Source organism: Hydra vulgaris, chromosome 07, assembly GCF_038396675.1.
Source record: "Hydra vulgaris chromosome 07, alternate assembly HydraT2T_AEP".
NCBI lineage: Eukaryota > Metazoa > Cnidaria > Hydrozoa > Anthoathecata > Hydridae > Hydra > Hydra vulgaris.
The window spans coordinates 6,348,436-6,361,237 of record NC_088926.1 but is presented as its reverse complement, the minus strand read 5'-3'; the positions used below and the strand labels follow the sequence as shown (position 1 = coordinate 6,361,237).

The 12,802-nt window shown below is 26.3% G+C and overlaps 1 protein-coding gene across 2 annotated transcripts in view; it reads left to right on the top strand.

Moving 5' to 3' along the window:
• The window catches only part of LOC100215858 (muscle calcium channel subunit alpha-1), a 117,832-nt gene extending 110,930 nt beyond the window's left edge, over positions 1 to 6,902 (top strand). For both annotated transcript variants that reach the window (XM_065800885.1, XM_065800886.1), the window contains 5 exons: positions 2,633 to 2,740; positions 2,848 to 2,975; positions 5,014 to 5,097; positions 5,977 to 6,207; positions 6,333 to 6,902. In XM_065800885.1, coding sequence (XP_065656957.1) covers positions 2,633 to 2,740; positions 2,848 to 2,975; positions 5,014 to 5,097; positions 5,977 to 6,207; positions 6,333 to 6,635 — 854 coding nt within the window. In that variant the 3' untranslated portion in view covers positions 6,636 to 6,902. The remainder of the gene's footprint in view (positions 1 to 2,632; positions 2,741 to 2,847; positions 2,976 to 5,013; positions 5,098 to 5,976; positions 6,208 to 6,332) is intronic.
• Positions 6,903 to 12,802: the final 5,900 nt, after the last annotated feature.

Sequence of the window (12,802 nt, the reverse complement as noted above, 5' to 3'; positions counted from 1 at the left end):
TACTAATTACTATGAATAAATTTATGCTAATTATACTGCTTTCTGTTATCACCGCATAAAGTCAATTCATAAAAACATAAAGCATCTTGTACTTCACTACTCACATCTTGCTCATATTACCCGCGACTACCCTACTGAGAATTTTACTAAACATAATGATATAAAAGATAAGGTGCTAGGTAGATGGGTTTTGAGTGGTGGTGTTGTTTATTTTATTATTAAATTTTTTATTTTAAGAGTTGATGTATTGGTAAAATTATATTTTTTAGTAACAGATATGCAAATGTTCTATTTGCAATACTTGATACAATACAAAAGATTTTTTAAAGTTTTTTATTGAGATTTTTATGATTTAAATTTGAAAAAAATTTAAACAAATCTTTGTAAGTTTGTAAGCATTCTAACAAATGAGATATTTGTTAATTTTCTTTTGACAAATAAAAAAAAATCTAAACATGTTAAGATATTGGTCTTTTGTTTTAACATTTTGGTGTTTGAAATTTTGTGATCATGTTTAAGATGATAGTCTAATATACTCTCCAGTATTTTATAGATCTGTTACTGTTAAATTGAATACATTTCATTTTAATGTTTCTTCCTTAATTATATATATCATTTCTATTATACATCATTTATATTATGTAGATTCATGAGTCATTATTTTTGATGTGATGATTATATGAGTAGTTCTTATTTTTTTCAATTGTCAATTTCAATTTTTTCAAAATGATTTGTGTGATGTTGTGATGGTTTTCAATAATTTTTTTGAAAAAAAAAACAAACAACCTAAACATTTTATGGTATTGGTCTTTTGTTTCACCATTTACTTTATATTTAAACATTTAAAGTAAATGGTGAAACAAAAGACCAATACCATAAAATGTTTAGGTTGTTTGTTTGTTTTTTCAAAAAAATTATTGAATACCATCACAACATCACACAAATCATTTTGAAAAAATTGAAAAGTTTGAAATGTCAATAGAGACATTTCAAACTGTACTTTAAATTGTTTGTTGGAGGGAGACCTTTAATTAGAGAAAATGTATTTTTATTATTCTTTTAATACTTTTTAAAAATACAATTTTTTTAAAAGTATTAAAAAAATAAAAAAAATGGTTGGTTGAACAAGATATATTTCATTTTAAAAAATAGAATAGATAAAAAGTTTTAATTATTTACATGTTACCATCATGTTGTTTTCACTATATTTTTTTTTTTACCAGCAATAACACTAAGTAAGTTGCATATTATTATCGAAAAATCTTTGGAAGTTTATTTTTATAGGAAGTCTGAAAATAGTTCTCCATAAAATACACCTTTAAATATTATGGTACCATCTACTTTTAAAATGAATAACATAATTTCAATGTTTTATAATTCATAAAGAGCTGCAGTTAAAAGTACATTTTAAAATAGGTTTACTTTTGATGTTCTTTTTTTAACTTTTTATTATTACTAGCATTTTGAAAATGGTTTATTCCAAAATATAAAGTGCCGATTAGATATCTTTGAAGGAAAAGTTAATTTTTTTTCAAAAAAATGTAAAAAATGAAATCAAGAAACAAACAAATTATTGAACTTCTAAGTGTTGGAATTCCACCCAATCAAGTTGCTGAAGCTCTAGGTGTACATAGAACAACAGTTTTTCGTTTTCAAGCTCGTTTTCAGACTTGTGGTCATGTAAAAAGAATAAAGGTAGTGGAAGACCAAGACCTAAAAGAATACTAGCAGCAATAAGGCTGTCAAAACTAGGCTTGTCAGAAACCCTCTGAGATCAATCAGGAATATGTCCAAGGAGATGAACATAATTAATACAAAAATGTGAATAATCTTAAAAGATGATGTTAGAGCTAGGTCATTGACTCCAACTGCTAAGCCATTAATCACTACTGCTAACATGGCAAAAAGGTTTGACAGGTGCAAGACATGCTGATTTTACTGTTTTCAGATGAAAAACTTTTTACAGTGGACAAGACCTCAAACAATTAAAATTATAGAGTTTTAGGAAAATGAACTATGTTAAACATGGCTGCTGCATGTAGATTTAAGTTAAGCATGATACTTCCAAAGACATAGGTTAGAAACAAAACTTTTGACTTCAATAAAAACCTCTTGACTGCAAGTAAAATATTCTACCATGAGTCTACTGCCTATCTGAAGAACATTTAAACTATAGTGTAAGAACAATTAAACTATACGGTTATTTGTGTTATGTATGTTTTGAAAGAAATTTTTTGGTTCTTAATTAAGTTTTTTTTGTATCGCTACAAAAAAATTTTTATATCTCATTTAAAATAACAGAAGACATGTTGACAGTTAATTTATGATAAATTAACAGTTAAGAATTTTATTTGTATTTAGGTAATCCATTAAAGTTTTTGTTGATCCCCACAAAAAAATTTTAAACTTATTGTTAGTTCAACTTTGTGAGAAACTTTGTAAAGTTTTTACTTTTACTAAATGAATATTGCTTGTACATATTGTTTTTATTTATTGTTTTACGTTGTTCTTTTTTATTTATTTTTTGTATACCTTCTCGGTTAGAATTCAAACAGTTTGAAGAAAAGTGGAAAATCTTAGATTTTTAAATAAACATGAATATTGTTTTTTATTATTTTATTTATTTTTAAAGCTAAGTCAAATATGGTCAAAGAAAATTATGAACTTCGTAAAATTATAAAGCACATATGGCCACGGACAAGTCCAGAGCTCATAGATAAAATATTGCCTAAACCTGAATGTAAGCACATTAATAAAACATTTTTTTGTTGTTGTTTTTATAACAAAATGTTAAAAAAATGTTAAAAAATTTATTTTTACTTTATGATAATAAAAAACATTTTTAAGGTGATGAAGGAATCACTGTTGGAAAGTTTTATGCTACGTTTTTGATTCAAGAATATTTCAGGCGCTTTAAAAAAAAGCGACAGGAAGAGAGGAGGAAGAAAAATGCAGAGACAACTGTTTCATTAATGGTACATTGTATTTGAACTTTTTTATGAATAAGGTGCATGAAGCATGTTATTTCTCATTCTTGTCATCTGGAAATTGTGTGATGTTTTATTTTTAAATTTTAATTATTTTTCAATTTTAAAGTTTATTAGCAGTTTACAGTTAACAGTTAAAAAGTTTAGTTGAAAAATTTACTTTTAAAGATTATTATACATAATTACATAAACCAATATCATCTCCAAAAATGTTTTACAGATAATAATAGGTGAGTTATTATTAGCCTGGGAGTTCATAAGAACAATATTAGAATGATAATCTAACTACAAAGATAACCTTTTTAAACTAGGTTACAATTGCAGCTAGGTTACCGTTGTTAACAGTAAATAAGCTAATTTGCAAAACTAATCATATATGTAAAACACTTAAAGCAACATATAACAAAATTTTCTAGATTTTCTCATTCTGTTTAAAAAACAAAATGCTTTATAGGCTTTAATTATCTTTTTAATCTATTTATCTTTTATTTTAATCTATTTAATTATCTTTTTTATCTATTTAATTATCTATCTACCCAAACATTCTTTTGTTTATTTATCTTATCCAAGCATTGTTTTGTTTAATTATCTTACTCTTTTGTTTAACTCAAATTATAGTAATAATTCTTTATACTTATTGTTAATTTTTTTATACAAAATGATAAATCTTTTTTTTAAGTTTACTCATCAATTTTTTTTATTGATGTATAATTGTGATTGATGTATCTTCGTGTTATACTTTTATTTTTGATTTATGTTGATGGGTTTTTAACTACTTACCTAATTTAGTTCTATCATAATTTCTTATTATACATATTCTATGTTGTTATAACTCTTCTATATATATGTTATATGATAAATGTTATATATATATATTAAATGATATTTATAACTCTTCTATATATATATATATATATATATATATATATATATATATATATATATATATATATATATATATATATATATATATATATATTAAATGATATTTTGTATTTTAGATAGAATACAAAAACTCTTGTACATATAAAAGTGCCCAATAATAAACAAATATGATTTATTTATTTAATAGAGCATTATATAATATTATATTCATGATATATGACCAATCTTTTAGACCGTTTCGTAAGCTAAATGATGAACTAAGTTATATATATGTTGACCCTCCCAGCATTTTAAAGCAACTTCCTCGTTCTATAGAGTTAAGGCTGTTAGCTAATTCATCTAATGAAACTATTTTTTGAAACTGCCAATTTGTATCAGGATGCATTAAAAAAGTCTGGTTACAAATTCAAACTTAATTATATTCCAAAACTAATTCAAGCTCTATCAAATATAGTAAAAATGTTTCTACCAATATTGGTAAACTCTTTTTGAATTTAATAGACAAATACTTATCAGGTAGCCGTAAATACCACAAGATTATCTAATTATCTAAGGAGGTATGGAGGTTAAAAGAAAATGGAATATGCCCAACAATTGAATGGAAAATTGTAAAACGTTGTAGATCTTACAATCTCGCGTTAAAATGATGCAGCCTATGCATCATTTTAATGTGAGATCATATTTAAGCATGAAACTATTAGTACCATAAAAAGCTGTATTTTCTTTGTTTGTATATATATATATATATATATATATATATATATATATATATATATGTGTGTGTGTGTATATATATAAATATATATACATATATATATGCATATATATAGTATTCATATGCATATATGCATATGTATACTATATATATATACATATATATATATATATGTGTGTGTCTATATATTTGTATATATCTGTATATATGTATATGTATATATATATATATATATATATATATATATATATATATATATATATATATATATATATATATATATATATATATATATATGCATATATATAGTTTTATTTTCAGATAATTTTGTATGTATGTATTAAAGTATTTATAAATATATACAAAAATTATTTCTTCAAATGCGATTTGAACCAGGAAATAATTTGTTATACTTTATCTACTTAGGCTGGAATTCGCATTTTGCATTCAGCTGGTCCTAAATTGAGAAGAACAATATCTGGTGAGTTAGGAGAAGAAGTTGATTTTAAGGTAAGAACTTTCGATATAACTTGGATTTATTTCGGTTTTTTCGTTCCGGTTTAGTCATAAGAAGTATTTTCAAAAACTTTGATTATTACAAGAACCTTTCATAATTTTCCATTTCTTTTCTTAAGAAACTTTATTTATTATTTTATTTATTATTTTATTATTTTATTTATTGCAAGAGTTAAAAAACAAAAAAGTTTAAAAAATATAAATTTTAAATATTCCAACAAAATGAAAATAATGAGAAAAAATGAAACAAAAGATTTTGCTATGGTTAGAGATATGTCTATCGATGCAAAATATACAACTTTTATCTCTTCAACTTTTACAAATGAAAAGTGATACATTAAATTTTATAAAAAGTTGGTTTTTTATAAAATTTAATGTATCATATTTTGTTTACTTGATTTTCGGACACTTTCCATCTTTTGACTTGTATAATTGAATTTTGATTTACAAGCAAAACAGTTGTTATGTCAACAATGATTATTTTTTTATTTTGAACTTTAATTTTAGTAAAATTCTAACCCATAATAAAGTATGTGAAATGAGTGGTATGTGAAATGAGTGGTACCAGACATAAATAAGTTAATCGCGTTAATATGACTCATTTAAAGTTATTTATTTTATTGTTTTCTTGTTTTGTTTTTATCTAACTAAATAGTTTCGTTTTTATTTTAAACTCGTCAAGGTTTTTAAAATTATAAATTAATTATTAATTGTATATTGCATTTCAATTTTACAATAAACTAAACATTGCTTAACTAATATTTCTAACATTGTTTTAACTGAAGATGATACACTTTTGCAATATCTCCCGTGTCACGTGATGTATTTAACAAATGTAGTGTCGGTAATACTTCTAAACGCTTTTTTATTTAGCGTGGAAAACGCCGTAGTTTTATTGGAAGCTTGACAAATTCTGTTCGAAGATCGTTAACCTTTACTGAATCTGAAAGGATGCGTAATATGTTTCGGCGGCGTCCCAGCAGCAATGTGGGTGATAACGCTAATAGCTCACCACTGCTCAATGTACATGATCAAAACAATGATTTATACAGGCATTCTTACCACGGTTGCAGCTCTTATCAAAATGAATTGCACAAAAATAAGGTTCAAATTGGTTTTAATACAAAATATAAATTGATGTTTATGTTACTGACGTGCATTTGTGTTGTCTTAATTTATTTTTAACTTATTTATTTTATTATCATTTCTTTGTATTTTTTTATTTTTAGTCTGAATCCTTAAGTGCAGATGAATTATCAAGAGGTCTTCTAAAACATGATAAAAACGATAACTCATCAAACAAAGACGTTAATAATTCTACAGAATATATTGATAGTAGTACGGAAGATATTCATAAAAACAGTGAAGAAAAGACTAATAAAAAGTCATTTGAGTATTCGAATTTTCGCCGTCCGAGTTTACGGTTTTTACCTCCAACTGTTACTATTGATTCAGATTCTGTTGAGGAAAACGATACTGCTAATGAATCTAGCTTACCAGTGTTATTAGAAAACTCATCATCCATGGAATAAAATAGAACCGTATTAACTTGCTTAATTATTCCCATCGGCTACCGGCCATGTCTAATAAACCATAAAAAGAAGTCTTTAATACGCTAAAATTTGCGACGTTTTTATTAACAAAAATTTATTACATGACGACATTTTTTAGAATCAGCGATAGTTTTACAACAAAAAATCTATCGCAAATTTTTTTCATAAAAAGTTTTTTATTTATAAATTTTTGTATTAAATATGTTTGTTATAATTTTATTTTTAACTGAATTTTATTTTCTGTTATTCGCTAAATTATTTTTTTCACACATTTACACATTTGTTACTAAATCCCGTTTAAATTTGCCGTTCACGTTTTAAAGTGAATTATTAAAAGTATATGCCTCGACATTTTTTTTTTTTTATTTAAAAAAATGACAACTTGATTTTTTTCATGAAGCAATTAGTTTTTTTTCTAATGCTTCTCTTTTTTTAAAGGTCTCGTAATTCTTTTTTTTTTTGTCAATATATTTTGGTTTTTGTTTTGCTTTTTCGATGCGAATTTGCTATTAGTAAAATATTTAAATGCTTCAAATAAATATTTACATGCAAAATTAAAAGTATGTTATACAAATTTAAAATAAATATGATATTTAGTTATCGCCAGGCACGTTCTTTTATTATTAATTTGCGTTTTTTCAAATTTTAGATTCTTTTTTAATGAAGCCTTGAAATCAGCCAAAAAATTGAATCGATTTGGAGGAAATCTAATATACGTTATATAAATTAAGAACCATGATTATTCTCATTTTCATATATTTTTCAAATTGAACTTTTACCTTATAAATTGATTATTTTTTTAAAAATAAATTGATTTTTTTTTTACTTAATTTAATAGTGAATAATTCTTACGACCTCGTATATATATATATATATATATATATATATATATATATATATATATATATATATATATATATATATATATATATATATATATATATATATATATATATATATATATATATGATCGTGTATCTAGGACCACCCCACTTTATTTAAAAACTGTAAAGTTCGAAGCTTTTCAGTGGGGTGATCAGTTATAAAAATATTTATTTTTTAATCTTAAAGAACGCTTTTTGACGGTCTAAAGCAAGTTTTTGTCGCTGGTATCTTATATATATATATATATATATATATATATATAAAGTTTTATAATATTTATAAAAATATATATATTAAGTTTAAATATAGTTTTTTTACATCATTTTTTTGTAAAACTATTCATGAGATCTTTTGGATTTAGTAAAAATTGCTCCACTAGCTCAATTCTACACTACGATTTAAACATAAAGAATTGCTATGAACAATTGTATAATAAACGGCCAGGCGCTGAATCCAAACCGAGTTTGTAGGAGCATTAATTATTTGAAACTAATTTTATTTTTCTATGGCATCAAATTTTATATTTACATATTTTTTAAATAATAAGTTTTTTTTTTTTTTTTTCTGTGAAACATTTATAGTTTATAGAACATTATAGAAACATTAGAAACATTTCTGTGAAACATTTATAGATTTTTTAATTTTAATAAAACTAGGAGTGTGACCTGAAAAAAATATATAGCATAAGTTGTGCTGATATTCAATGGAGGTGACGATGAGGTCATTATTGACTATAGCCAAATTTCATTTCTTTTTGTGTTTTCTAAAAGTTTTTAAAGAAATTTTCCACAGCAAATTCTTTTAAACATTAAATTATCTTAGTTATCATCATAAGATATAACTGTTATACTATAAAAAAATTTAAAAAATTTTTCAAAGAAAACATTCCTAAATGATCTCCTTTTTTTTATTATTTTCATTTATTCTTGTTTGAGTTTGAACTACTTTTTGCTTGTATTTTTACTTTGTAAACATATTTACAGAGGCGATTAAAAAAGTAATAATAAATATTTATAATATTACAATTAATATATATTCATTAGAATATTTACATCTCAATTAAAATTTCTCAATTTTCTTTTGTTGTTTTCATTGGTCTAATAAAAGCTTTTGGTACTAGTAATCATACTTTTTCAACTGGAACTTTTTAAAAATACTTTTTAATTAACACGAGTTTTGTAGGGTATACCTGTTTAAAATGCTTCATTTAAGATTAATATATTGTTTAAAAATAACCCAAATAATTGAAGAAAATTTTTTTAAGTGAATATAAAAAGTATATTACCTTATTTGTTAAATACTACATAAAGAGTTCCTCAATGATCCAGGGCAGCCAAGAACCGTCACGCCGCCTGGGACAGCAACCCTGATTGGCGCCCTTATCAAAATTTCCCTATATTATAGATGAAGGACCTTTTTTTTTTTGTAGGTTTTTCTCATTTGGCGCCCCTTGGATATCTGCCGTCCAGAACAAACTGTCCCTTTTGCCCATCATCTTTGACGCGCTATTGCGCGTCATCATTCAACTTGCTAAGCATAGATGCAAGTGTATAGGTTGAGAGTTCAACTTTAGCTAATAAAATTAAAAATAATAAATTCTATTGTACTATATTGAGCCTAAATATAACTTTTTAGTCTCTAGTCTTTAGTCTCATTTTTAGTCTTCTTCACTTATAATTCTTTAATTACTTTATAAAGTGCTAAAATCGTATGAGCTTGGTGCTGAACTTGAAGAGTGAGGCTACCATCTTAGCAGAAGTACTTTATATACTCGGTTGATGCTAAAACAGAGCCAATTGTTTGAAGGGAAAAGACACGGTTCCGGTCAAGTTGATGCGAGCTTAAAACGATCTTTATTCAAGTCACACGGATGATTTATTTTGTACAGCGACTATAAAGAATGTGGAAGAAACTTGCTTTTTTTCCGGCCCCAAGGATGTGTGCTTTATAAGTCAAGACAATAAAGCTCGGATTCCATTCGGAATCACCGCTGCTAAAAAACAAGCTTGTATATTAATGCATACGGAATATTGAGTTTCTCTTTTGATCACGATTCATTGCCGCAAAGCACAAGCTTATTTTGTCTTTCTATGGAAGCATTAAAATCAAACCAGATGGGCTTAAAAAATCTGACGCAGTTTCTTATTTTGGTCCCAATTATATTGCTGTTCGATGTGGAAAGCATTTAGACAGCGTATGCTCACAGATTGGACTTTGAACAACTTTTGACTCTGCTAGATTTCAATTCCATTCCAAAAGACCCTTTGATCAAGTTGGTCAACCTAGTAATTGTCTTCAGTGTTGATTTAGTGGGAATGTTTCACTCTCATGATCATTATGGAACTTATCTAGACTCTCATTTTTAATAACTCAACTCAATATCAAAACACAATACATATCGAAAGACTTAAGGAATCAATTATCTGCATTGCGACTTACATTTAAGGTAGGACAGTGGATCTTCTTTAGGAGAAATAGTTTTTTGATTTCGCTGGAAAGATTATTGCCATAACCTTTTCAGGCCAACATTGAGTTCCAGCGTGTACGTCCATCAATTATCATCACTTTTTCCTTTCTCAGTTTTTCTTGACACTCTCTTTGCAAAAAATCATTTTTTACATGTGATTTTCAAAAAAAACGAGCAATTTTTCTAATTTTATTTATTACTGATGAAAAATCTTGAACAAATTCAATTTCATAATTGGCAGGAGCTACTTCAAGCCAACTTTGTCCTTCGCTTTTTTCATAATCTTCCTCATCATCATCACATTCGTCACTTATTGAAGAATTATCAAGTTCTGTTTCAAAATATTCGTCATCAGATTCTACTAAATTTGTATGAATAGCATATAAAACATCTACCAGAGCCAAATGTATGCCATGACTATGACAAATCTGATGATAAATACCCATCAATCGTCCCATTTTTTTCATTACAGACGATCCATCTGTTATAACAACGATTATGTGGTTTTTGAGCTGCAAAACAAACTCGCCTAGTTTTTTAATAACAATCTCAACTGCTTGGTGCTGGCATTGTCTTTTACTCTTATCATACCAATACTATTCACATTTCTGTTTTTCATATCGCTGTTCATACACATATAACGTCTGTTTTTTTTAGAATGTATTCAATCAATGGGAAGCTAGTCAAATACCAATCACAAAAAATATGCGTCCCAGCTATCAACCCTTCTGCTAATTGAGCAACTACAGCTCCGCCAACTCCCACTTTGAACTGATTAAGAACAGGATTGTATGTCCTTGTCCCTTGGTCCACAATGAAATTCATAACTCCATGACATTTAGACTGAAATGAAATCCACAAATCCATGACATTTGGACAAGAACATTATTTTTATCCAAATTTGATTTGGCTTGTTGGCAACATAACGGCGAAGAGGACAAGCCCCTGTAAATGGGATCATTTGTTCATCAATACTCAAGTCCCGGCATCTTGGAAGTAAAAGGCAGTCTTTTCGGACACGATCCACTATGGGTCTGACTTTCCAACGACGATCCAGTTTTTTTTGCTCATCTGTCACATCAAAGTCCACCACAACCTTCAAGTTGTTTCGGATCTGAAAATATCTATTTCTTGATATAATATCAGCAATGGCTGGTAATCTAAGTGTTTTTTGCCAAATCATACGCAATTGGGGATATGATATGCTAGAAATCAATAAACTAAATAAAATGTTGAAGTTCAATTGATGTTGATGATATTTAAACTTTTTCCAGTTTGATTTGTTGAATTGACATGTGCAAAATGCTATTTGCTCAAAAAACTCTTCATCGAGGTATTGTTTTATATAACCTAATGTATTCCATTCACTACACTATCAGGAATAGGATTGAAAGTAAAAATATTTCGCAAGAAATTTTCACCATGCTTTCACAATAAGCATCTGTTTGTAGTGTTAGAAGGAGGCTCACCATCACTATCATCATCATTGTCAGAATCATGATCCTCAGCAGACACTTCTTCATTTTGAGTTTTATTTTCGATATCTTCCCCATCTGACAAATCTGATAAATTTGAATCATCTTTGTCTAGAGCAAAACTATAATAGATAAAATCAATTAAATTCATTCAATGAAATATTACACAAATTAATTTTTAAAAAATTAGTGATATATGGTTTTATTAACCGCTATTATTTTAATGCCATCGGTAATACGAGTAATCCTAACCCTAAATCATATTTAATCAACCCTCTTTGCATAATCATATCCTATTTTACCCAAAAAAACACATTTTAAGAAAAAAATCAATAATCCAAACTTAAACCCACTGTTTATCGTAATGAACACTTCATTTGTCTGACTATAAAATTTTTCCAAATTAAGTTAACTAAATATAATTTGTGTTAAAATGTCCCTTAGATATTATTAATAAATAATATAAATAATTTTAGGGTAAAAAAGATTTAAAAGTAGAAATTTTAATATTTACCTCGTTTTTTTGAGTAAAAAATTTTCCTCAAATTCGTTGCCATTTTAGTAAACAAAGACAATTAATTTTCTTATTTTTTAGCTTAAGGATTATGCTACTATGTCCATTGTATTTTACAGCGGTTTTGAATTGTTAGCTTGTTGCGTTAATAAGCTATGAATTTTTAATAGTTGTCCATTGTAATAGACGCGGGATCTGAAGAGGATATATGTACAAAATTTAAAAAGTCCCATGACAATACTTTTAACTACAATCGTCATTAAACAATGAAATTATACGTGACTTCCAACGCGCATCTACGTGATTTCTAACATGTGTTAAAATTCATCAACTTTAAAAATAGAACAATTACATATTAAATTTAATAAAGCATAAAAATTCCTTTTTTTTTCAAATTAATACCAATGAATTATATATGAGGTATTTATAAAATTACAATCTAAGAACAGCGAATCAGCAATACACAAACTTTTTTGGAAATCTAATATATTTTGTTATTTTAAATTCTATTATCAAAATGATCTTAAATTGTAAGTGTTTTGAGTGGGGGCGTACCGAAACGGAAAAATTGAATACCGGTCGGAAACGGATTTGCCGGAATTGTCAATAAAATTCCGGCCGTAACAAGTATTATATTTATGTAATTTTTTACCTTCAAAAATAAAAGTGAAAGGCTGCACCTTAGTATCATGGCTATTTAGTATATATTTATAACCTATATTATGCATATAATCTTGTTCATTAACTTGCTTCTTGTTTTATTTAAATCTAATATGTTGCTTTTATTTGTTACTTACATTTTTAA